General features: G+C 36.7%; 1 protein-coding gene across 7 annotated transcripts in view; it reads left to right on the top strand.

Annotated features, from left to right (window-relative positions):
* The window catches only part of Rev1 (REV1 DNA directed polymerase), a 72848-nt gene that overhangs the window by 31837 nt on the left and 15397 nt on the right, over window positions 1-25614 (top strand). For 4 of the 7 annotated variants that reach the window (XR_007211814.1, XM_048352389.1, XM_048352387.1 and 1 more), the window contains 7 exons: window positions 4891-5043; window positions 8015-8721; window positions 11317-11424; window positions 13564-13680; window positions 18578-18686; window positions 22743-22871; window positions 24336-24490. Coding sequence is in view for 6 of the 7 variants with exons in the window: in XM_048352389.1 (XP_048208346.1) it covers window positions 4891-5043; window positions 8015-8721; window positions 11317-11424; window positions 13564-13680; window positions 18578-18686; window positions 22743-22871; window positions 24336-24490 (1478 nt within the window). In the remaining variant the exon portion in view is untranslated. Of the gene's footprint in view, window positions 1-4890; window positions 5044-8014; window positions 8722-11316; window positions 11425-13563; window positions 13681-15423; window positions 16816-18577; window positions 18687-21645; window positions 22274-22742; window positions 22872-24335; window positions 24491-25614 lie in introns of those variants that run through there. The other 3 variants (XM_048352390.1, XM_048352391.1, XM_048352392.1) reach the window with 3 other exon arrangements.

The raw sequence follows: 25614 nt of genomic DNA, 5'->3' as shown, positions 1-25614 counted from the left end.
TCAGGGCCTGAGCACTGTCCCTGGCTTCTTCTTGCTCAAGGCTAGCACTCTGCCACTTGAGCCACAGCGCCATTTCTGGCCATTTTCTGTATATGTAGTGCTGGGGAATCGAACCCAGGGCCTCATGTATATGAGGCAAGCACTCTTGCCACTAGGCCATATCCCCAGCCCCCCAAACTGCCTTTGAACCATAATCTTGTTATTAGCCTGCTGAGTAGCTAGGGGTAAACCACCAGTGCTCAGATGCTTTTTGCCTTTCAAACTAGGACCTATTTCTTAAAAGTTCCACCATAACACCAAGCTGATGATTAAGCCTCTAACACCTTTGGGGGAACATTCAACATCCAAATGATAGCATGTATTATGCTATTGTTTGTAACAGCTGCCAAGTAGTAAGGAAGATGACTGAAGCAAACAGCGGGAATCAGTTATAGGAAGCAAATTACCATGCATGTAACTGCAACAAATGCTTATAAACCTATTAGGAGTTATGTTCTGTGTACTTGAGAAGTACCATTGAGGAAAACAAAGATCCCTTCAATACCTTGTAGAACTTACCTTGTTGGAAAGATAGACAATAACTGTAACATATGAGTAAGCTATATAGCTCACATTTTTCTTTTGTTGTTTTTTTGTTGTTCTCATATAGGGGTTTGAATTCAGGGCTTTCTGCACTTGTTCAGCTTGCTTTCTCACTGGCACTAAACTAACTACTTGAGCCACACCTCTGGCCTACTTTTTTTGGCTGGTTTTAGAAATGGAGTCTTACAACCCAGGCACTGGTGGCTCACACCTGTAGTCCTAGCTACTTAGGAGGCTGAGAGGAGGATCATGGTTTGAAGCCAGCTCAGGCTTTCGCCTGTGAGACTCATCTTCAATTAACCACCCAAAAACTGCAAGTGGAGCTGTGGCTCAAAGTGGTAGAGCACTAGCCTTAAACAAAAAAGCTCAGGGACAGTGCCCAGGCCCTGAGTTCAAGCCTGACAAAACAAAGGGGGGGGGGGTGGGAGGAATGGAATCTCACAGACTTTTCCAGGTGGACTGGATTTGAAGTTGGATCTTCTGAATCTCAGCTTCCTGAGTTGCTAGGATTATAGGTGTAAGTCACTGGCACCCAACCATCTCATACTTTTTATTATACATTATATATTCTTTTTTTTTTTTTTTAAAAAAAAACCTGTAGCATGAAAGTACACCAAGATAACACAAACTTGGATTTCTGACAGGAGGGCAAAAAAAGAGTGGTTTGCATTATTACTAACTTTTTTGTTGTTACTGCTGCTGCTGCTACTGTTGTTGTGCTAGGGATTGAACCCAGTGAGCTGTGCATATTAGACAGTCTGCATCATAACCAAGCTCGCTGTTTTTCTTTATTTCTTTAAGTAGCTATTTTTATTTTTATGGGGCTGGACCTGGGGCTTGAACTCGGGGGTTAGGCACTGTCTGAGATTTTTTGCTCAGGACTAGCACTCTACCACCTTAGCCACAGCTTCACTTCAGGTTTGTTTGGTAGTTAAGTGGACATAGTCCTGTAGACTTTCTTGCTTGGTCTGCCTTCAGACTGTGATCCTCAGATCTCAGCTTCCAGAATACCTAGGCTTATAGGGGTGAGCCAGGAGTGCTTAGTAAAACCAGCCATTTCTTTAGCGACAAGATCTCACTATGTACCTAAAGCTGGTTGCAGTCTCCTTGCTTCTGTATCTTGAGTGCAAGGATTACCAGTGTGTAAAACCACACCAGTTTCTAAATTTCGTATTTTTGCAGATTTCAACCTGACAGCTTCTGCTTACTAGAGAAGTATTCTACCACTTAAAAGTATGTCCCTAGCCCATTTAGCTTTTGCTATTTTTCAAACAGAGTAGCTTTTTTTTTTTTTTTGTCCCTTAGGACATCCTGTACCTTGATTCTCCTGTTTTTCCACTTACCAGTCTGGCCCTGGACAGTGATCCTCCTCAGCCTCCCAAGTAGCTATCATATATATATATATGTATATGTATATATACACATACACACACCTGTGACCAGCTGATTATTAGTGATCTTCAGCCTCCCAAGTAGCTATTTTGTGTGTGTGTGTGTGTGTGTGTGTGTGTGTGTGTGTGAACCATTGTGACCAGCTGATTATTAGTCATTGCTAATCATACTGTGGCTTCTTGGTTGTTGGTTTGCAAATGATAAATGTAAATTAATAGTGGTCATTTATATTAACTTTGTAAATTTAATATATACATATAATTTGGATCCTTGGTAATGAGCCCAAACTTAAGTGATTTATAGTTTGAAGTGGTACATACAGCATGTATGACAGATTACTCAATTTTTAAGAGATTATAAAAATATTAACATAAAATAAAGCATAAACTATAACCAATATAGGAGAGCATGGACAGATTTTATAGTGAGATACTTGTGACACAAACTAAAATAATGTCTCTAAGACTGTATATATATGTAAGCTTTTTGTCTTTAAGTGTGGCTTTCTCTGACACTTTCTGTCAGCTATTTCACAGATGTAGTAGTATTTATTGCTCAATCCTATGAAGTACATAGAACTACAGTGAGAAGTAGCAGAAAAGACTTCGAGCTCATATCCAGATTCAGCACTTGTGTCTCTATCTCTACAGTCTGTATTTAGAAACTTTATTCAGTCCTTCAGAGTGTAATGTCCTCATTTTTTAAAGAAGGCTAATACATATGCGCTGTGTTGTGTGTTCCTCAGTTGTCCATGTGCTGAAATTAAATCCTCACTGTAAAGTAATAAGAACATAGATACTTGGCCCTATTTTTTTTTTATTACAGCTGCATGTAATTTGTACTAGATAAAGTTATCCGCATGGAATCCCAGGACTGAAAAATGTTGACTTTATAGAAAGGAAGCAGGCTCCAAGATGAGATGTAAACAGCTCTTACTCTACTCCTTGTTTTTTCCCTCATCATCCACCTTATATTTTAACAACTCATCACTTTTACATGGTTTTCTAAATTGAAAGTCTCTATGTCACCTCCTCCCTTCTTCAGCTCCTGTGATTGACTGGCAGAAAAGTAATCTTTCTGACTTAAAAAAACCAACAAAACCCAGAGAGGATGGCCACGGGGAGAGGTCTCCATCAGTTTCTGGAGTATCAGTAAGATAGGAGAGATGAGCAAGGTGCAAGCAAAGTGGGAAACTTGACACTTTGCCACAAGCACTCATTTCTCACTGTTCCTTCTTTGTGTCACATTAAAGCCCTTTACATTCTTAAGTCCCCCCAGATTCCTCTATTCACTATTGTTGACTGTTCCTTCTGTAAGAATTCAGTCACTTCTGGGCTGGGAGGTAGTTCAGTTCAAAATGAGTGTCGGCTTGACTTGCAAGTGCAATGTAATTAGAATTTAGTAGTCATTTCTCTTTTTTTTGCCCCTTTTTGCTGGTCCTGAGGCTGGAAGTCCCTGAGCCACAGCACCACTTCCAGCCTTTTCTGTGTAGTTTATTGGAGATAGGAGACTTGTGGACTTTGCTGCCTGGATTGTCTTGGAGCCGCAATCCTCGGATCTCGCCTCCTGAATACTTAGGATTAAAGGGGAGGACTACCAGCACCTGGGTTGTTTGTTTGTTTCTTGTTTTGTTTTTTAACTTGTAATGCTTTTTATAAAAATATAAATGTTGGAATTTTTATTTTTTGCTGATCCTGGGGCTTGAGCTCTGGGCCTGGGTGCTTGCTGTCCCTGGGTTCCTTTTGCTCAAGGCTAGCACTCTACCACTTGAGCCACAGCACCATTTCTGGCCTTTTCTGTGATTATTTGGAGTCCCATGAACTTTCCATCCCAGGCTGGCTTTGAGCCATGGTCTTCAGATCTCAGCCTCCTGAGTAGCTAGCTAGGGTTTCAGGTGTGAGCCGACACCTGGAAAAATTGTGTATTTTTGAGAGAAGAAATATTTTTTGCCGGTTTGCTGTTTTCCTAAATAATTTTAAGGGATGACTGAGTATGTATATTAGGTTTAAAAAAGAGGCTTAAGTGCTGTAGCTCAGGCAAGCCAGACATGGTGGCTGAGTATCTGTCATCCCTGCTGTGCAGAAGCATAAATAGAAGCATTGTGGCCCAGGCTCGCCCCGTGCAGTAGTGTGGTGCCCTATTGTCAAAATAAGAAAAGCGTAAATGGTCCCAGCTAGGGTGGGAGAGCGCCTTAGCCAGCTCGACTGAATCTAAACTTCAACACTGCCAAAACCAAAAAAATCCCATTACAAACCTGAAGTTTTCCCAATATTAAAAACGAAACAAAACAAAACTCACCTAACTCCTTGGTTGTTTGAGTAAGTAAAGTATATTAGTTGGTCATTTTAAATTTTGAAACAAAATGGCATTTTTTAAAGATCTATAGCCATATGTAACTCAGTTTATTAGCCAGCAAAAATCACTTTGAGAGAGCTTAATCAAATTGATTTTAGTTTAAATACAAAAGGAATGACACTACCATCTGGCATTACATTATGGTGTTACCTTGGATTTTAGTCCATGTCTTCAAATTTCTTGTCTCTAAAAATCCTGATTCAAGTAGTGCAGTTATTTATTATATTTAAAATTGAGATTCTTTGTTTTGTCCTATATTTTTTATTTTAGTTTTTCAAAGTTGTATACCTCACATGAATTGTTATTAACTTTTACTTGTCCTGAAAAAGCTTAATATGTGAGATAGAATTTGAGAAAGTCTCAATAATTCTCACAAAGAGTAGCAGTAAATAGTAGTCATGAAGATTAATAAATATTGATATTGACTAATCCAGCTAATGGTTGATGTGTATCTCCTGTTTCATGGTCTTGTTTATAAAATTCCAGATCTGTTTCTTTTCAAGTATGAAATTTCATGATTTTTTGGAATTCTAAATTGGTGTGTTTTTGTTAATGTTTTAGCATCAAAGCTGGACGACTCCTGTCCTACATTCCCTATCAGCTGTACACCAAGCAATCCAGTGCACAAAGAGGTCTCAACTTTAATCCTGTATGCAAACCTGAGGACCCCATGCCTGGCCCAAGCAATAGAGCCAAACAGCTCAACGACAGGGTGTAAGTGGGTCTACTTTGGGAGGATGATAAAACTGATATTTTAACAGTGACCTCTTTTATTGAAAATAGAAACAACAGAAATTGGCTGTTTGCTTATAGTAAACATGTTGAAGTATGTATGTAGACGTCTTCACGCTAATTATCTGTTTATGTAATTAAAGTTTCATGAGTAAAATATTATTTATCTCATCGTAGTAGATTCTAATTGGTCTTAGATTCTTAGTAAAATTTTTCCTGCTTTTTCAAAAACTGAACTTTATACCAGATGTACTCTTGTGCTCCATGTTTAGACAACTTCAAAATCCATATCTATAATTCTAAATTCATATATTTTATACCAGGGCCTGGGAATATGGCCTAGTGGCAAGAGTGCTTGTCTCACACACATGAAGCCCTAGGTTCAATTCCTCAGCACCACATATATAGAAAAGGCCAGAAGTGGCGCTGTGGCTTAAGTGGCAGAGTGCTGGCCTTGAGCAAAAAGAAGACAGGGACAGTGCTCACATCCTGAGTTCAAGCCCCAAGACTGGCAAAAAAAATTATATATACATATATATTTATATATATTTTATATATATATTATACCAGTGGGAATTTTGTTGGTATTACTCATTTGGGAGTGAATTTAGACTTTTACATGTGAGTGATTTAAGAAAGATATTTTGATTTCAGCTTTATGACAGTATTCCTTGGTAAATAGGTTTCATAGCTAATTGCTGTTTTGTCTTAACTTGTATATCAGGTAGTTCCTTGTCATTAATCCCATGTTTTATTAAATTGCTTGCATTGGGAGTTGATATGCCTTTTTTTTAAGAAATGAGGCGTCTTAGTTAACTTGAGGATTTGAAATCACTACCTTCTATAATTTTGTTGTTTTTACTTATTTTTAAATTTGTATTTAGTTATATGCTTATTAAATTTTTCTATAGTTAAAAGTTTTCATTGTTAAAATACTGTCAAAGGACATTGAAAGTAACATAAAATCTTTCCAAAGAATGCAAAATCTTTTTTTTTTTTTTTTGGCCAGTCCTGGGCCTTGAACTCAGGGCCTGAACACTGTCCCTGGCTTCTTTTTGCTCAAGGCTAGCACTCTGCCACTTGAGCCACAGCGCCACTTCTGGCCGTTTTCTGTATATGTGGTGCTGGAGAATTGAACCCAGGGCCTCATGTATACGAGGCAAGCTCTCTTGCCACTAGGCCATATCCCCAGCCCGCAAAATCTTTTTTTAACCTACAGTAATAAATGTAAAAAATAGATATGTGTATTTTCAAATTTTCTTTTCATAATTTTAGGAAGAATTATCCTAATAGATTTTACTTCTTAATACAAACATATAAGTATGCTCTTGATTTATGAACATATATTTCTAGCCCAGTAATTTTTTTAAATGTTAATTTTCTGGCCTGGGAAACAGATGCAGAAAGAATGTATTTAGCATAAATAAACATTAGACATATATGTAACACAAATTTCATTGCCAGTTTATGTGTTTCTGTTACATATATTGCTTAATGTTTTTGACACAAAACTAGAATCAAGACTTTTCTGACTGATACCACTTGTTTTATTGTTGTTAGAGGGATTGTTATAATCAATACATTTTACAAATTTCTTTGAAAGTGCTCTTATGCTGTGTTTTGCTTCTTTGCTTTCTCATTATATTAAGGAGCAGGATTTCTTTGGCATGTTAACCAAGTAAATTTCCTTGCCTTCCTTGAATCATTTCTAATTTGCCTTCTTTTTTCTTTTTCACCGGCATGATGATCTGGAGGGTTAGTTTGGTCAGAATTGTCTGTCATAAATAATTTCATGATGTGGTTATTAGCCAGAACCTCAACCAACCCAGAAATTGGTAGCAGTGTTTTGTGCCTGACTTGTGTGATTTTTCTATTGTAGTCAGACAGTCATTCTGTTATACCAAGCTAGAATTGGGATAAGAATTTTAGACAAAGCCTGGTTAAACCTATTGGTAATCTCCTGTGCTCTTGTGCTGTGTATGGCATCTTTTCATTTGGTGCTTGAACTGTTGTTGGGTTAATGCTGTGGACCTTTCTTAATGGAATGAATTATCATTACAATCCAGACTTTTGTTTTTATTACGTGAGTTTTGTGAGAAGAAATGAATTTTTTTTTTTAGTTACTAAGAAAACATCTAGAGGAGCCAGGATATGAGACTAGTATAACTTTTTTTTTTTTTTTGGCCAGTCCTGGGGCTTGGACTCAGGGCCGGAGCACTGTCGCTGGCTTCTTTTTGCTCAAGGCTAGCACTCTGCCACTTGAGCCACAGCGCCTCTTCTGGCCTTTTCTATATATGTGGTGCTGAGGAATCGAACCCAGGGCTTCATGTATATGAGGCAAGCGCTCTTGCCACTAGGCCATACTCCCAGCCTTCGTATAACATTTTTATAGGTCCTGCATTTGTAAATCCTTTCATCAAGAAACCTGCTCCAGATTGTCTAGCATCTAAATATGCTTTTCTTAAAAATAATTTTTTTTCAATAAGGTAAATGTCTTCATTTTTCTGGTGTAAGTTTTCAATCATGTTAGCCCCTGCATACACACGCATACTTGGTTCCTATTGACTAGTACAATAGTTTAAACCTTGTTAGTGTGTTTAATTTAGTTTTTGGCCTAAGATTTATTGACCTCAGAACTCTGTAGTTTTGGGTTTAATGTAGTAGACAGGAGCTTACATAAAAACACTTGTAAAATAAAGAATAAGTATTCATTTAGAGAGAGGTTTTACCCATCTTTTTGAAGTTACTTAGATGAATAAGTATAGAAAATAAATGCAAGAATCGTGGTTTTGGAACTAGGTATTTATATAATTTTTAGGTTCTGATTAATTTTTTTGTGGGAAAAGTAATTAGAAACATTTAATACTTAGGTTTGACCAACAAAAAGAATATAAAGCTTGTATTTTAACTTTTTGGTTCAGACATTATTAACTTAAATTTTTTCTTTATTTAGAAATCACATAATTAAGAAGATTGAGACTGAAAACGAAGTCAAAGTCAATGGAATGAACACTTGGAATGAAGAAGATGCAAATAATGATTTTGGTTTTGTGGATCTAGAACAGACGCTTCCAGGAAGGAAACAAAATGGAATTTCATATTCCCGAGGCAGTGCTGCCATTTTTAATGGACACACTCATAGCTCTAATGGTGCCTTAAAGACACAGGATTGCTTGATGCCGATGGGCAACAGTATTGCCAGCAGGCTTTCTCCAGACTCTGCCCACGAGGAGCAGAGAGCTGAGAAGAGTGACACTGACTTCAGAGACTGCATGCTACAGCAGTTGCAACAAAGCACCAGAAATACAGATGTTTTGCGGAGTCCACACAGAACTAATTCTCACTTACCACCTTTGCACAGTAACACTAAAATCAACGGTGCTCACCATTCCACTGTTCAGGGGCCTTCAAGCACAAAAAGCACTTCTTTAGTACCTACTCATAGCAAGGCAGCACCTTCAGTGCCGTCCAAGCCTTCAGACTGCAATTTTATTTCAGATTTCTATTCTCATTCAAGACTGCATCATATATCAACGTGGAAGTGTGAATTGACTGAGTTTGTCAATACCCTACAAAGACAAAGTAATGGTATCTTTCCAGGAAGGGAAAAGTTAAAAAAAATGAAAACATGCAGGTCTGCCCTTGTTGTAACTGACACAGGTAGATACTAAAATTGCTTCATTAAATAGTTATGTTTATGTCATTTTTATGTTTTCACTGGTATTTTGATTCATATTCTCAGGGGAGTCTTTAGGAATGCCAGGTTATGTAAATTACAGTAATTATAATAGATTATAGAAAGCCTTCTTACTGACTTTTAAAAGAGTTAGATTTGTGGCTAAGTGAAAATATTAAGTCATTTAAATGGTAACATGGTCGTGAGTCCTCATTTAGACTGTATGAGTTGTTGAAGTTTTGATCTATGTAAACTAGTGTTTTATACTCAGTGCTTAATCTTCTGTAAGAAAAAAATTATTTAGTAAATGTAAGTATATAATTATATATAACCATATTATTACAATTATATAATTGTATGGTTATATAATTAATTCGACTGGTTATATAATTACAATTATATAACTAACATCTAAATTGTACTTAAGAGTGGTAAACTTTTAGTGAGACTTTCACATCTAAGTAGATTGCTTAACTGCATTTTTATTACTAAACTGACAGTAGCTGGCTGCTGTTCTTTTGTGTTTTGGTAGTGAAGTCAGAGAGTATGTTATATTAACATATAATTTATGGCTGCGGACACTGAGACACAGAGAGAAGCTGATGATTCTGTCCTAGAGAGTTTCAGGACCTCTTCACATAAATTTTTGTTTTTGCTGCTACTGTTTCTGTTGCTGTTTTGTTTTTATATTTTACTGTTTATTATTATTACATGTTTTAAGTTCAAATGCTATTTTGGTCTTTATGAATATCTCAGAATAATGTTACAGGTATTTATGCTTATGTCTTGGTTTTGTAATCTAAAGCTCATTCTAAAAGCATTAAAGAACTATTATGAATTAGTTCTATGTTGGCAATAAAATGGAAAATCTTTATATTATGTGAAAATATTTGTAGATATGGGTTTATGAATTCTGTATTCCTTGAATGTTTAAGATAATTTTGAGTTGCTTATGGTTATACTTTCATACAGTGGAATTGTAATTGCTAAGATTTATTTTATAAACTATTTCTTAAGACAAGATACCTTAGATCTTGGCAAGGGAAGCTCTAAGTGTGAATTTGGAGTTAGATAACTTATGTTGAATCCAGTTGCTGCCTGTGTCTTGTGTGCAGCACCACCATGGACAAGGTTGTTTTCCTCTCTACAGAGAAGTGATAGAAATTAATGGTGTTTGCCTCAGGAGTTGAAGGCTTGAGAAAAATAATACGGACAAAAGTTTGCTATCTTGCATATAATTATAAGTAGAAATCTGTGGCTCACACCTGTAATATTAGCTACTCAGGAGGCTGAGATCTGAAGATCAAGGTTCAAAGCCAGCCCGAGCAGGAAAGTGTATGAAACTCTTATTTCAAATGAGCTACCAGAAAGCCCGAACTAGGGCTGTGGCTCAAAGTGGCAGAGTACTAGCCTTGGGCAAAAAAGCTCAGGTACAATGCCCAGCCCCTGAGTTCAAACCCCAGGACTGGCACCAAAAAACCCGAACTATATATATAACAAAAAGGAAAAAGAAAAGTAGATGAATGTTGCCACCTCACAGTTTGATAAATGTAGTAACCCAGGTCTTGGAGGATAAATCTAAGCTTTTAAATAAAACCTATAATAAGGCTGGGATGGCCGCTCAAGGTCCTGAGTTCAAACCCTATACCACCATTTAAAAATTTTTTTAAAGCTATTCTAAAGGCTAAATTAAATTTATCAGAGAAAAATTTGGTAAAATCAGAGCCTCTTACAAGCTGGGAATTCTTTTAGAATCTGCAACATTTTCGAGAACCAACAAAAATCATATCATGAAATAGTAATCGTAATATTTAACCTTAATAATAGGATTAAAATATCCCTAATGAATGTGTAGCTTGGGTGACCAAAAGCCGTTGTCTTTTATTTCCTTAAATGTAATTTATCTCTTGCAGAGCTGATTTTTAGTAATACCTAATGGCATGAGAAAAATTCCATTTGTACATACATTTTTGTTTTAGAGATTTTTTTTCCTAAGCTAAGTATATCTCCTCAGTTTGTAGACCGAAATTAGCCTGTGGGTTAAATCCCAGCTTGGGCACTCACTTAGTTACATGACTTAAAGCTGATTATTGATCTGTAAAATGTGGACAGTAGGGTTAACTCCTCCATAGTGTTGTGAGAATTTAGATAAATCAACCTTTGTTAACCTGATACATTGACTGTGAGTAATTAGCCTTTTAAATTGTTATTTTATCCAACTAAGGTATATAAACTGCATGGAATAGCAGTCAAGTCACATAGCTCCTGTACCAAATGCATGGAAACACATGCTTAACTATTGAAATGATTTTAAGATAAACTTTTTGACAAAATGAAAATTACACTTTTTAGACTAAAGATTAGATAATACGACATCACAATTGATTTAAGATTATTTTTAAAATTTAATTTGAATTTAACAGCCTAAAATGAAATTTTACTAATTTGGGTATAGCCATAGTGTAACATATTTCTCCTTGTAAACATTTTTTAAAATGAGGTCTACAGTTTAGTAGGCCTAAGTTTTTAATATGAAAAACTGGTTTGCAGTTTGAATGTTCTTTTTTCTTTCTTTCTAGGAGATATGTCAGTATTGAGTTCACCCAGACATCAGAGCTGTATAATGCATGTTGATATGGATTGCTTCTTTGTATCAGTGGGTATACGAAATAGACCAGATCTGAAAGGTCTGTATTCTTGTTTATGTTTTAAGAAAACTGATAAATTGGTATGCATATATTTCCTAATGGATAATGAAATATTCTTTGAAAAACATTGATTTTGACTTTTGTTGGCAAAATCAGTTTCTGCTCCCAATTTTTCTGGACTCCATTATGAAGAAAGGTATATGGAAATTTAGCAACAAAAAAAAACCCATTTCTCCCTCTAATTATGACTTTCAGGAAAAACACTCATCTTTGCTCAGGCATATGTTAACTGACATTTAATATACACAGGAACTGACCTGTATTGGAAATTTTCTAGATTTTTTTTACTGTTAATGGAATTTTTATCATAGTCTTGGTTTTCAAACTTGAGTCGTGCTTTCTTGTGGCAAATAACTTGTTTAGCTGCCCTGATACAAATGGACCATCATAGTTGTAGATTAAGTTTTTGAGTATTGCTTAAATATGTTGTCACCTTGATAGTATTTGTTTTTTTATACATTTTTATGAACTTAATTATATACCGACCCTCCCTCCCTCCCTCCCTCCCTCCCTCCCTCCCTCCCTCCCTCCCTTCCTCCCTCCTTTCCTTCCTCCCTTCCCTCCTTCCCTTCCCCCTCCCTCCCTCTCTTCCTCCCTCCTATCTTTTTCTTCTTTTTGCTAGTGCTGGGACTTGAACTCTGGGCCTGGGTGCTGTCCCTGAGCCTTTTTGTGTTCAAGGCTAGCTCTCTACTGCTTGAGCCACAGTGCCACTTCCAGCCTCTTCTGAGTAGTTTAGTGGCTACGAGTCCCATGGACTTGGCTGCTGGAGCTAGCTTTGAGCTGTGATCCTCAGATCTTAGCCTCCTGAGTAACTAGGATTACAATTGTGAACCACCAGCATCCAGCCATTATGACATTTTCATACATATAACAAACAGTCTTGATTTTAATGAAATTTCATTTATTTACATACTGGTCATTCTATTTAACAACATTAGCTTTTTCTGTAGGTATCTTCCTGAAAGAGATACAAATATATTCCTTTTAGAGTTACTTTTTTTGCTTATGTAAAGAATCACTATGCTATAGAATGAGCTAGATTAATACAAGGGCCTTATTTGTGTCTAACATAGTTGCTGGTTCAACCTGAAGTGAGGTTTTAGAATGTTAAAAATTGATTTTGGTCTGTTAGTGGTAAGTTCTTCATGTACCATGGTTTTCTTGTGATTCTTTTTGGTGTTGAGCTTTGCGCACGATAAGCTTGTGCCCCACCACAGGTCTCACCTGTTTTAGTTTTTGTTCTCACAACAAATACATTCACTAAGTATGTATTTATTATCTATGTTATTGCTTCATACCATATGGTCATCATGCAACTTAACACTCATACACAAAAGGAAATGAAAACAATTTTCTAGCTAAAGCAAAAACTGACGGAATACATTACTCGTGTTTGGTTATGTCGTAAGTCAGATTATGATTTCTAATCATTTTAATTGTATTTCTCTTGCTGTCACTTGAAAGATAGATGTTGATATCTAACCTACCTCAGATTACAGAAACACAAAGGAGTCTCTTTACTTAGTTTTATCTTCCTATCTCTCCCAATCTAGGATCTGAATTGTTGTTTTTGGTGGTGGTTTCTGGTTGGTCATGGGGCTTCAACTCCAGGCCTGGAGTGCTGTCTCTGAGCTCTTCAGCTCAAGGCTAGTGCTCTACCACTTGAGCCACAGCACTGCTTCTAGTTTTCTGGTGGTTAATTGGAGATAAGAGTCTCACAGACATTCCTGGCCCAGCTGGCTTTGAACCTTGATCCTCAGATCTCAGCCTCCTGAGTAGCTAGAATATAATAGGCGTGAGCCACTGGCGCCTGGCTGCATTTTGTATTTTTTAATGTAAGAAATAAAACAAAAAAACCACAGAAAACCTTCAAGTGATGCTGCAACTTTTAGATGGAAGAAACATATCAAAACTCAAAAGTAGTTTACTTTTTTGGAGGGTAGGGGTCTGAGAAACTTAGATGATGTTTATTTGAATGATAATGTTTTAAAAGTATTCACTTGTTTTAATACTTAATAAGTATAAAAAGTCATTAAATATTCATTGAGAAAGATTTTTATATGTTTTTAACATTGCTGTGTACTTAGATATAGAAATAATTTAATCTTTTCTTCACAGGTAAACCAGTAGCTGTTACAAGTAACAGAGGCACGGGAAGGGCACCTTTACGTCCTGGCACTAACCCCCAGCTGGAGTGGCAGTATTACCAGAATAAAATCCAGAAAGGCAAAGCAGGTACAGATGAGCTCTTTAAAGTCAATAGTGCTCCTACAGATCACTTCTGGATTTTGCTTTTGGTATTGTTCTTATAGAAACGAAAGCAGAATTGTAGTAATATGGTTTCTCATTCAGATGTTCTAAGGATGTTCATAACATCTTGAAATAAGAATCTGAACAGATGACTGCTTTGTAGTTTTGCTTTGTTGAAGTAGATGGTGACATTTTGCTGGAACAGAGTAAGGAGTGTTTTTTATTTTTAAGTGTGATAAGCTTGATTTATGTAAATTGACTTTGGTGATTAAAATTATTTTATAGAAGCCTTATCTGTGCTTGAGAGTTAATTACATTCGTGCCTGTATGAATCAGCCTAAGAAAGTGACCTAGGAAACAGTAGATCTGAAGGCACAGTGCTCTGGCCCTGTAGTGGTGCCTCCTCAGAAGGTCGGGGGAGTGGAATGTGAGCTAGAGGCCAGCCTGTGCAGCACAGCAATGGAAACCTGTCCTTTCCCCTCCCCTCACGCAAGAGGGTGGGGCACAGCCGGGGGGGGGAGACTAGAATTTGATTTAGAATAAGACTGTAAATACCAGTAATCACTCCCCATATCTTTTACTAAATCTGTTTCATGAGAAATATTTTTTTGATTTGAACTTTTTAGATAATAAGAAACAAAAGTCTTTTGGTTGCCAGTGGCTTAGCCTGTAATCCTTGCTATCAGGAGGCTGAGATCTGAGGATGATGATTGGAAGCCCGCCCGTTCAGGAAAGTCCAGGAGACTCGTATCTCCAAATAACCACTAACAACCTAGAAGTCAAAGCTCAAGCAAGCAGGAGGACACTAACCTTGAGGGAAAAGAATAAAGTTCAGGGACAGTGTCTGTGCCCCTGAGGTCAAGGCCTGCAGGATCAACACCAAAGGGAAGCCAGGGGGTGGGGAGCAACACACATCATGTTATACTAATTACTAATACTTTCCACGATTTCATGTATTTTTTCTACTGCTGTGCCAATAAGTTGGCTGGGAAATGCCAAGGCATTGAAAATTATCAAACATGCCTACAATGTCATTTTTAAATTTTTATTTTTAAATTTATTTTAGTTTATTATTTCTTGCTAATCACTTTCCTCTTATTTTTATAGAAAACACTGTTTCTTCAATTTTTTTTTCCAGTCCCAGGGCTTGAATGCAGGGCCCTGGGCACTGTCTCTGAACTTCTTTTTGCTCAAGGCTAATTTGATTTTAACCACTTGAGCAACAGCACCACTTTTTTGTGTATTTGGTGCTAAGGAATCGAGCCCAGGGCTTCATACACTCTACTGCTAAACCACATTCTCAGCCCCTCTTGAGTGTTTTTACAGAAATTCTTTTTGAAAACATATTAGCCATATAGTACCTATACTATAGAAGGATAAAGGCATGCAGTTTGATTTCTGTCCCAATTATTTCTGTTTTCTTGTTAGTTGTAGAACATTGGGCTTGTTTTAGAAAATACCTCAACTGAGGCAAAAGGAAAATTATCAGAATCCCCAAAGATTATTTTTGGGGTATTAAGTAATCTTTCTGTTGGTTGTAATCATCTGATTACATGGGATAAATATGAAAGAAAGTAATTGTACATACACATTTATATTTATTGTACATGTTTTCTCAGTTTTCTAAGACTTTCTTGGCTATTAAGTCCTTCCAGAGGTTTTTGAGGTTCGAGAATTTTGTGATGAGCAGATTTTGGTTTAGTTACTATGGAAATTGTTGAAGCTTAGTTGTTTTGTGATATGGTGTAAGTGTTTAGTGTGGTTTTGTAGGCTGTTACTTCTGTGCTTTACAAGATGATAAAATCTTCAGTTCTTGTAGAAAACAAAAATAAGTAACTTAAGAAAATGCCTAATACTACATACACCAAATGAGTGTTGAAAGAAGAAAAAACATCCAAGGTATATTTGCTCACTATTATCTTTTAATTATTCTGTGCTCTGTCTCTGGTGGGTGGAGTCTGAGTTTGCTACACATACCTTTTAGTTCAACAGTCTGCATCTAGATTTTGATCTCAGCAGGCACACGTTCCTTTGGTATAGCAAGCAGGCAGCTGGTCCTCTTTGTCTTTCTTTCCATCACTGTCTGGCCATAAATAATTCATTAATAGAATGTTGTCATTGGTTAGTTTTCTTCATCTCTGTAGTCATGGGTTTTCACTAAGTTTTAATGAACTTTAAAAATTCATACCCCCTTTACCTCTAAGTGGGGGTAGCACACCAGAGGCAAATATTAGGATATGTAAATTTCCTCTCACTGGAAAAGTGAACTGCAATACTTTGATATTGTACTTTAACTTGGTCATTTATTTTTTATATCCTAAGCCTTCTAACCATTAAGGCCTTACTAAAATATTTGCTACATATGAAAGACATAGGTTTTTCTTTATTATATGGTTTGTTTACAACTTGTGCTCAGAACTTGTTTTTCCTAGTGACTTTGTTCCTCTTTCCCAATCTTTCTTTCTCTGTGTCATTATTAGATATGGCATCAAAAATAAACATTGATCAGTTTCGAAATTAGAATCTTTGGCTTCTGCGTACTAGCTTTAAATAAGTCAGTTCTAATGTTTGGCTTGTGTGTCCAGTTAGGACATCAGGACAAATAAGCATCTTAAGACCTTTTTAGAAACTTTGGTTTCTGAATTCTCATTGAGAGCCTCCCTAGACCAGTGGGACCAGGGGATCTTCCCATCCATGACTTCCTGTGGATGCTGCTTCCTGAGCCGTACTCCGCAGTTCTCATTGATGATCTGGAACCGTTGCTACTCCAGAACTCATGCTTGGGGCCTTTTACCCCTTCCCAGATTCCCAGGGTGCAGTCGTTTTCTGTCCTCTCAACAACTTCAGTTTTCATTCTAAAGAACAAGTTTTTAAAATCGTATTAGTCATAGATTTATTCTCAGCGATTTCTTTTTCACAGACTTGGGTCCTGGCCTCTGATTTCTCCAACCGTTCCTCCACATTCTCCATGTGCCCGTCTAGTTTGTCAAGTTTTGATCAGCAGTTCTCTACTTTGCCCTCCAGTGAGGACAGTCTGTCCCTGCATTTCCCTGAATCTCACATGAAGCAACTCACTCCGCTGGTGGAGGGACCCACGCACTCTGCTGCACTGTGGAACAGGTCAGCCAGCCCAGTGAAGAGGAACACCATGGTGCTCCCTCTCAGGCCAGAGCATTGGGGGCGCATGGACTATACACCCTGCTGCGCCTCAAGCATGAGCATCCTGTAATTTCCAGAGGAGAATCTTAACTAGCCTTTCAAATATAAAGGTCATATAACTCCCTGACTTAAAGCACAAGTCATGGTTTTATCTTTGAAAGGCAGTTGATTGTGGCTGTGCAAGTGTCCACACCTTTTTTTTTTTTTTCCTTATCTAGTAGCACCCTTTTAGGACTGTGTTACTGATAATCCTGAAATTCTTAATACATTAGAATAGTGGACTAGTACAGACACAATGGGTAATCTGCTTGGCTTTCTGTCTTGTTTTTAACAGTGGCATATACTATTCACATTTTATCATAAAACATAGCTCACATTACATACTCGGCTGTTTTTATTTTTTGGTGTAAGTAGGATCGACCCTACTTAGCTGCCAGTTTTTAGTTTGACTTCTTGTATGTTGGAGTCTAGAAATATCTGTATGGTTTGCATAGTTAGGTGAATGATAGTAATCATTACTGATTAAATGAGAACATTTTTTTAGCCCTTGAAGCCAGATACTTTCCCATGTTTGTATGGTGGTGCACTAACTTGGCTGATTTTTCTTGGAACAGTCTCTTAAACCAAATGCAAAATGGTGGGTTTGTTAGCTTTGTATTGTTAGAGTACAATCAGAATAGGTTTGTCTACAATTAGCTGAAGTGGTATATTTTGTGTTTGTTTTACTACTGGTATTTTTGTTCATATAGTAGAGAAATGACTGAGATTGTGTTTTTAGAATGTCGTATTTTTTTTTTTTTACAGCATATTCTTAGAACCTAATGGTATTGTTTATTTCAAGGCCTAAGAGGAAAGATTTATTTTTTCCTATTCAATTACTAGAGAAGCCAAAAATGACAAAGGAAGTTAAATGGTATATAGCTGTCTAGACCATGTGCTTTTATATTGTGTCAAGTAGTAAATTTGGTTTGGATATTAAAGTAGTGAGCTATATTCTATTTAGTTAGAGTTGTGCTCTGTAAAGTAATTGACTGTCTGATTGCACTTGAATTTAGGTGTTTTAATTGAATACTCATTGTTAAGCCAAAAGTAGAATTAACTGAAAGAGGAAATAACATTATCAAGCTCTTTTCACCTGATAGGTGTCTAAAAGAAAAAAAACAACTTACATTTAGGATGTGTAAGAGTATCTTCTTTGTGATATGTGACCAGCTAAATTATTATTTGATCAAATGGCCACTAGAAATACATGTATTGAACATGTTAGTTAGCTAACAAATTCTGCACATAGTTCTTTCAGGAAACAGCAAAGAGCATTTAAGAGAGTTTTGTGTTTTCTATTAACTTTTCCCCACTACAGAGTCCTTGTGAGGCCTTAGGAGGGGGTTCATCTCCCCAACACTTTGCATCCTTTTCCAATTTAAGGGACTTATGTATTAACAAGATATCTTATGTTTAACTTTTGGTGTGCTTAAAAAAATTTCCTATTACTAAAACACGACACTTTGAATTTATTGTGATATGTTTTCATGTGACTGCTGAAGAAGAATATAATGGAAGCAAACCATATTAGAGTTTTCTTTTAAATAAGGAAATAATATGGAGATGATTAGGTTTGGAATTTATGAAATGAAAATAATGGGAAACAAATTTCTTGGATAAAAGTTACGGAAAGTCAGTTAACATATGTGTAATCACTAAATTTTATTATGTTATTTTAAAGCAGATATACCAGATTTATCAATGTGGGAGAATCAAGATTCTGCACAAACAAATGGAATTGATTCTGTTTTGTCAAAGGCTGAAATTGCTTCTTGTAGTTATGAAGCCAGGTACGTAGAAGTTGTGATACAATTCTTAAACTAAATTACTCATTATTTTTATATCCTGTGAAAGAATATCAGGCAGGCCTGTGATTATAATATGTCACAAACATGTTTTGGAAACAAGATGTTTTTGCCCTCAATCCCCTCATTTGCTCCTCCAGTAAGTAATTTTAGTAGCCTTACAAACTTACAGGTCCTTTAGTAAAAATGGAAATAAATAGTGTTGTTTTCATGTCTTTTGAGCATGAAATTAAGTTAGAATGCTCTTGAGTGAGGTCTTGAATGAAATAGAATCTAAATATTCTGATCTCATTATTAGATATCATTAAATTTTTTATTAGTACAAATTACACTTTATAGGAAATTTAAAAAAATTCCTATAACACAAAATTGATAATTGGTGGTTTTTGTGTTAAAATTGAATTGCCTTTTAAAATATCAGTAAGTAATTTGATACCATCATAAATAATAATCTAACCTAGCATTGATCAGAGTATCATCAACTTGTTAGCAACAATTTGGTGTTTTAAGTTGTTATCTTAACAATAACTTTAAACCCTTATTTTAATTGGCTGTTTTAATTCAAGAAGAAATAAGCACTCATGTTTTAATACAAGAAGAAATACTCATGTTTCTCATACTTAAAGAAAATATATCATTTAAGCAACAATTATAATGTTCTAAAAGTAGAGATTAATAATTATGTGATTAGACAATTTCTTTCCTGATAATGGAACTTTTTTTACCTTTACAACACATATGGTTGGTATATTTTATTCAGTAAAGAAGATGTAGTCTTTTATCAAGTTTGGTCTTCATGTAGGCCTGTCTCGGTCAGACTAGTGTTGTCTGAACAAACAATATTTGAGCTACTATAACATCAGAATAGTTTAAGCTTTGTTTCTAGTCTTATTTTTAAAAAATTAAGTCAAAATGTTCAAATATGCATAATCAGCACTGTTAAATTCCTTCCCATTGATGACATTCCATACTTTTTCTCCCCACTTGACTTAGACCTTTTCCCAGTAACAAAACTGTTTTAACCTTTTTCATTGCCAATTGGTAATGTATCCAAACAACTGAAACTTACTTTAATAATAAAGTGCTTGAGACACAAATGTATTTATGATTGTTGATACTACTTTTTTCTTAGCACAGGTGTTCAGAACTGAGTTGTGCGGCACTCAGTAGGCTAGCCTTTACCCACTTTGTTATTCATGACTTGACAGCTGCCAGTTGTCGGTGTCTAAGTGTGTGATGATGCCTAGAAATACATATTGGAGTGTTGCTCCTTTTGCCGTGTTGCTTCCCTCAACACCAGCACCCCAAAGATGAATGTTCTTTGGGAAATCCCAAAGCAGTCCCAAATGTAGAAGCATTTTCAGTTCCGGATTTGGATTTCAGCAGCCTTACTGGGTGTCTGGGTTCTAGGCCTTTGGCGGTTGCATTTGTGTTGACACACGTGGCGTTAGTCAAGCTGAAGGCCCTACAAAATAATTCGTTGATTGTATGAATGCCAAGTACCATGTGAGAAGCCATTAACTGCCTAACCAGTTAAATGACAAGTGTTAATTTTAACAAAATCCAGAGATGAAGATGAATTTGAGTGTAAGTTATAAAAAAACTAAATAAACCCACAGTTCAGGGCGATGGTATTTTAATTGTAGTTTGCCATTATGTAGAAAGCTACTCTCATCTGAGACATATAGAAAATCATTCTGTGTGCGTGTCCCCAACAGATAACATTTTCCTTCTGTGAAGATTTTTGTTTAAAACAAGTATAATTGTTAGAGAACGGTAGATGATGTAGATTATCATCCTGGTTCTGTGTGTTCTGTGCAGTTTCTTACTTATTTGGTGGCACTGGAAAATGAATTGAATTCATAGCTTTGAAGTTGTTGGGAAGGTCTCTACCACTTTAGTCACACCCTAACTAGCTCATGAGTTTTGAATAGACTTAATGGAGCCAACATTGGATGAAACATGAGTATGACATGCTAGAAATCACAAAAGTGGAATATTCATATGGAGATTGCAGTGTACATTATTTATAATAGTTTTACTCATGCTTACTATAAAAAGCAAGCTTATAGATAAAGTGAGATTAGTTCATGTATAAATAGATAATGATAAGCATATCCTCTAGAATTCTAGATTTCTTTAATAATTTTCAAGCCTCTATTTTTAAATGCTTTTATAAGGACTCTTTAATACTGTTACTTAATGATACTGTGATGAGTGGGCAGTAATACACTTGATGGCTGAGTTGTATGTATGTGTTATCTTACACAATATAAGGAATATTTCTTTAGCAAAGCATATTGCAATAAATAGTGTGCTCTGATGTACTTTAAATCAGGGAATAAAATTTTTTTCATGTACTTAGGAATGACACTGTTGTTAATTCATTCTGCATGGGATTTTAGGTTGGGAGCAATGCATACATACTCTATTGAAGAACACATTTACTCCAGACATTTTTGTCATTGTTTCAATACATTGAGTTTCTGTGAAATAAATCTTAAGTTCCCAAACTTCAGCTCAGTGTACTCTGCTCCCCTTTTCGTTTTAAGTGTCTATCACTCTTAATTTTCCTCTCTGGCACATATATAGGAATACATCAATAGGTATACTGACATTTTTCTGCTTTAATAATTTTCAAATAATTTTTTAAACATTTTTGATAACTCTTCTAAGTCATGTATAGATAGGTAGGATATAAGTAATATAATGGTATTTATATAGATTACATATACCCGATTATGTATTAATTTCCCTGCTTGGATCAACCTGTTCATTAAAGCCTATTGACCAATTTATCTTTTGCTGGGTGAATGCTGTCATGAGAACTCTTATTTACCAGCTTCAAGCTATCAACAAAGAGAATGCCTGAGACATAGTGTTTGATAAATGAACAAAAGTTTTGTTTTCACTAACTTTCTTCTCATCAATCACCACTTCCTTTGCTATCATATTTCCCCTTCTTAGTTGGATAGTCTTCACTACACACTTACACTGAGATAGTTTTTATCTTTTGTTTATATACAAATGAATGTGACTTTTGCATTTACCTCTGAATAACTTGAAGGGTCTTCCTTCTTGGCTCTCTGGTGATCTCGATGTTTGGAAAGTGCCAAAGACCCCCTGAGCAATTAGAGACTTATCGTATCCAGTTCTTAAACATAATACACCTCCATCCTCAGTAAGCAGTTAGTAAACATTGAATGGATGTATACAGTAACCATGACTACTATGTACTATTATATAATCTGGTGAAACATTGCTTTATTTTGCTTGTGTTTTCACTGTACTATTTTTTCTTGATTCTTTACAGAGTGATAAAAATGGAATTTTACTAATTATGTATAATTCCATAATTATAGTTTTGTGCTGAATGCTCCAAATCTCAAAGGTAATGTGGGGCATTGAGACACACAGTAGATTTAAAATTTACCATTTTCAATTAGGTCCCTCAAAGTTGTGGAACCCTGGCTCCCGCCCAGAGTGATGTCCTACCATATACAATGCTGTTGGCATCTCACCACGGTGGAGCCACTCCAGGAGCATGGAATTGGTCAATTGGGAATTGGGTGGTAATAGGATGAGTACATTTTGTCTGTTTGTCACATAGCACTGTTTTGTGTAGTTCTTGCGTTTATATTCTTTGTCTTTGGGGGAATGAACCCTGGCCAAACTGCGCCACGTATTCCAGGGAAGCCAACCTTTTTTGACAGCCTATTCCTGCTCTGTGGTGGTTGTGATATCACCAGCATATGGCATGCTGGCATCTCTGCAAAGGGGCCAGAGGTCAAGCCTTAGGAGAAGTCTTCAGATTCCAACAAAGACATGTCATTTGCATTACTGAGACAATTGTTTATTTTCCGTTGGGGGGGAAAACAAACTTGTGAGTTTTCCTAATGCCTGTCATTAACCCCTAATGAGAAAGAAAGTTAAGTGGAACTTGTATATTAGTGGCATGGGGAGGTATCAACATATTTGATACTTGGTTTTCAGCGTAAGACTTCCCAGTATAACTCTCACTGTGTTTTGTTTTCTCTTTAGACAAGTTGGCATCAAGAATGGAATGTTTTTTGGACATGCTAAACAGCTCTGTCCTAATCTTCAAGCTGTCCCATATGATTTTCATGCATATAAAGAAGTTGCACAAACAATGTATGAAACATTGGCAAGGTACAGAATACAATATAGACGATTATCCTATTTTTATCTACTGTTAAACATGATTCCATTTTTTGAGCATTATCAGGATTACTTTGCTAGACTCCATCTCTATGAGGACAATTTTCCTCAGTGTGCACATTTGACTGTCTTCTTTCTTTAGGCAGTTAAGTTATTGAGACCCTCAATCTCAAGGAACATTGCTGCATTGCTAATAGTTGCTTTCTGATGGTGATATAAAATGTGATTGTCTGCTCATTAAAATTAGAACTCTAGAATTGAATGTGGTAGTATGCACTGTAATCCTAGCTACTCCAGAAACTGAAGCTAGAGGATCACTTAAGTTCATGCTTTCAAAACCAACAGGAACTACATAGTGAGATCTTGTATCATATATTAAATAAGCAAATAATTGGAGCTGATGGGTTGTTGACAAGCTAGATACTTTGAAACCTGTATTGTAAGATTGTTACACATTGAGTTAGTCTTTCACAGTTATTTCAAAATGGCTAGTTAGTTGACCTCATTTGTGCTCTAACAAGTGGACTGCATGGTTTGTGTTTAAAGGACCAGATAAAGTCTGTGTCATGACTACTCATTGGCAATTCAGAAGCAGCTACAAGTGATATTAATGATAGCCTAAGCTAGACTCCAGGAAAAATTAATTTCCCAAAAGATCAAAAGCTTTGTAGCTCTTGGTGCTGCTTTGATACTCCTTGTCTATATTATCACCTCCACGTCACTTTATTCTGGATACCAGTATCCCTTACGTGTAGATGGCTGCTAGATTTCCCTAGCAATAATGTAAGTTCCTTTCCTTGTGGAAGCTTATTTTACTAAGAAAATGTATCTGGGAAGGACTGGTGAGTGGTAAACCAGTTAGCGTGGAATGCTGGTGCTGTCAGGTAGGAAGGGCGTTAAGTCCCATCTCAAAGCTGACAAGAAACGGGCCATGGTGCTGAGCAGTGGCGCTCCTATTTTCTGAGTTATCAACTCCCTGGAGTAGAATGCTGGCCTTTACCTTGGGCCACAAGGACTTGCTCATGCTACCTACTGGCTGATATAATTTCAGTTTTTGAAGAGTTTCAGTTGAAATTTCTAATTGGGTAGAGGTGGGGGAAATCCGTTTTTCTTCTATTTTCTTCTGTTCTTAGAGTTTTGTTCTTTATTGTTGCCTAAGTAATATACTCATTTCTTGAATGGATAGAGATTTTTATGTGGATCAAGTGGAAGAACACATGTCTAGCAAGTACAAGGCCTGAGTTCAAACCCCAGTACCACTTAAAAAGAAATCAAATTATTGAATACTGGTACTTAAGCCAGTTTGTTTAAAATGCTATTGTTACTTTAGTTAGTTTTTCAATGGGTTGAGAGGAAATCATGACATATTATGAAAAGGCTTACTTTGCAACATTTGTATCTATCTACTGGATGGGAACTATGGTTGTGATTTCACTGTCTGCTTTGTATTGATAGCTATACTCATAATATTGAAGCTGTCAGTTGTGACGAAGCACTGGTGGACATCACTGAAATTCTTGCAGAGACCAGACTTTCTCCTGACGAATTTGCAAATGCTGTGCGAATGGAAATCAAAGACAAGACTAAATGTGCTGCTTCTGTTGGGATTGGTTAGTGCTTTATTATTACTCATTTTGCCCCAAATAATTACTTGACATCCTTGAAACTACTTAGTTTTCAAGTTTATATTAGCTTCATACATGTTCCATAGGTGAGCCATCGCCCTCTAAAACAATTCTTAACATTTTTACAGCTATGTAGGTAGGACACAGGCTAAAATGTTGGAAACTGAAGTAAATGGATGATACTATATTTGGAATAATCAGGTTGGTGTCTTTCGTGGGAATGTTAACTGGTTACTAGTAGCTTATGCCTATAGTCCTAATTATTTTTAAGACTGACACAGAGTGGTTTGAGGCCAGCTGGAAAGAACAATCTACAAGACTTTTCCTCAGCTGATAGCTGAGTGCTCCTGTCATCCCAGCTATGTGTGGGAGGCTAGCCACAGCAGAAGAGTCTGAGACTCCTTCTCTATGGGGGAAGAAGCTAGGAGAAGGAAGCTGGGCATGGTGGTACAGCTATGACGGAAAACCTAAAACAAGTGGATCGTGGTGGAGGCATCGTGCTTGCAGGAAGCAAGACTCTTTCTTATCTCAAAATATCCCCATGCAAAAAAGGCCTTCCCACCAAGTGCAAGGCCTAGCGTTCCCCAGGATCCCAGCACTACCAAGAAAAAAGGGAAGGAGCTGGGTGCTGGCGGCTCAGGTCTGTGACCCTAGCGGTACTCAGTGTTAATGAAACTTGAGAACTATTTATACGACTTGGTTCCAGGTAAGGGTAATTCTTTGAACAGATTACCTGGAACATCCTTCCTGGCACACCAGATAGCATGGACTACGAGGAAAGTTTCAAAAAGAGGACCCAAGCCAGGCCCTGGAGGCATGTGTCTATAATCCTAGCTACTTAGGAGGCTGAAATCTGAAGATTGCAGGTTGGAGCCAGCCCAGGCAGGAAAGTCTATGAGACGCTTAGCTCCAATTCACCAAAACTGGAAGTGGCGCTGTGGCTCAAAGTGATTTAACACTGGCCTTGAGCAAAAGAGCTCAGAGATAGTGCCCAGGCGCCTGAGTTCAAGCCCCCTGACTGACAAAAAATAGGGAAGGGGAGGGAATAAGTTAGTTATATTTGTGAACATTTCTTTAAGGTTAGAAGATATATGTAAAAAGATAAATGG

Source organism: Perognathus longimembris, chromosome 8, assembly GCF_023159225.1.
Source record: "Perognathus longimembris pacificus isolate PPM17 chromosome 8, ASM2315922v1, whole genome shotgun sequence".
NCBI lineage: Eukaryota > Metazoa > Chordata > Mammalia > Rodentia > Heteromyidae > Perognathus > Perognathus longimembris.
This window is presented reverse-complemented; position numbering and strand designations above follow the sequence as displayed.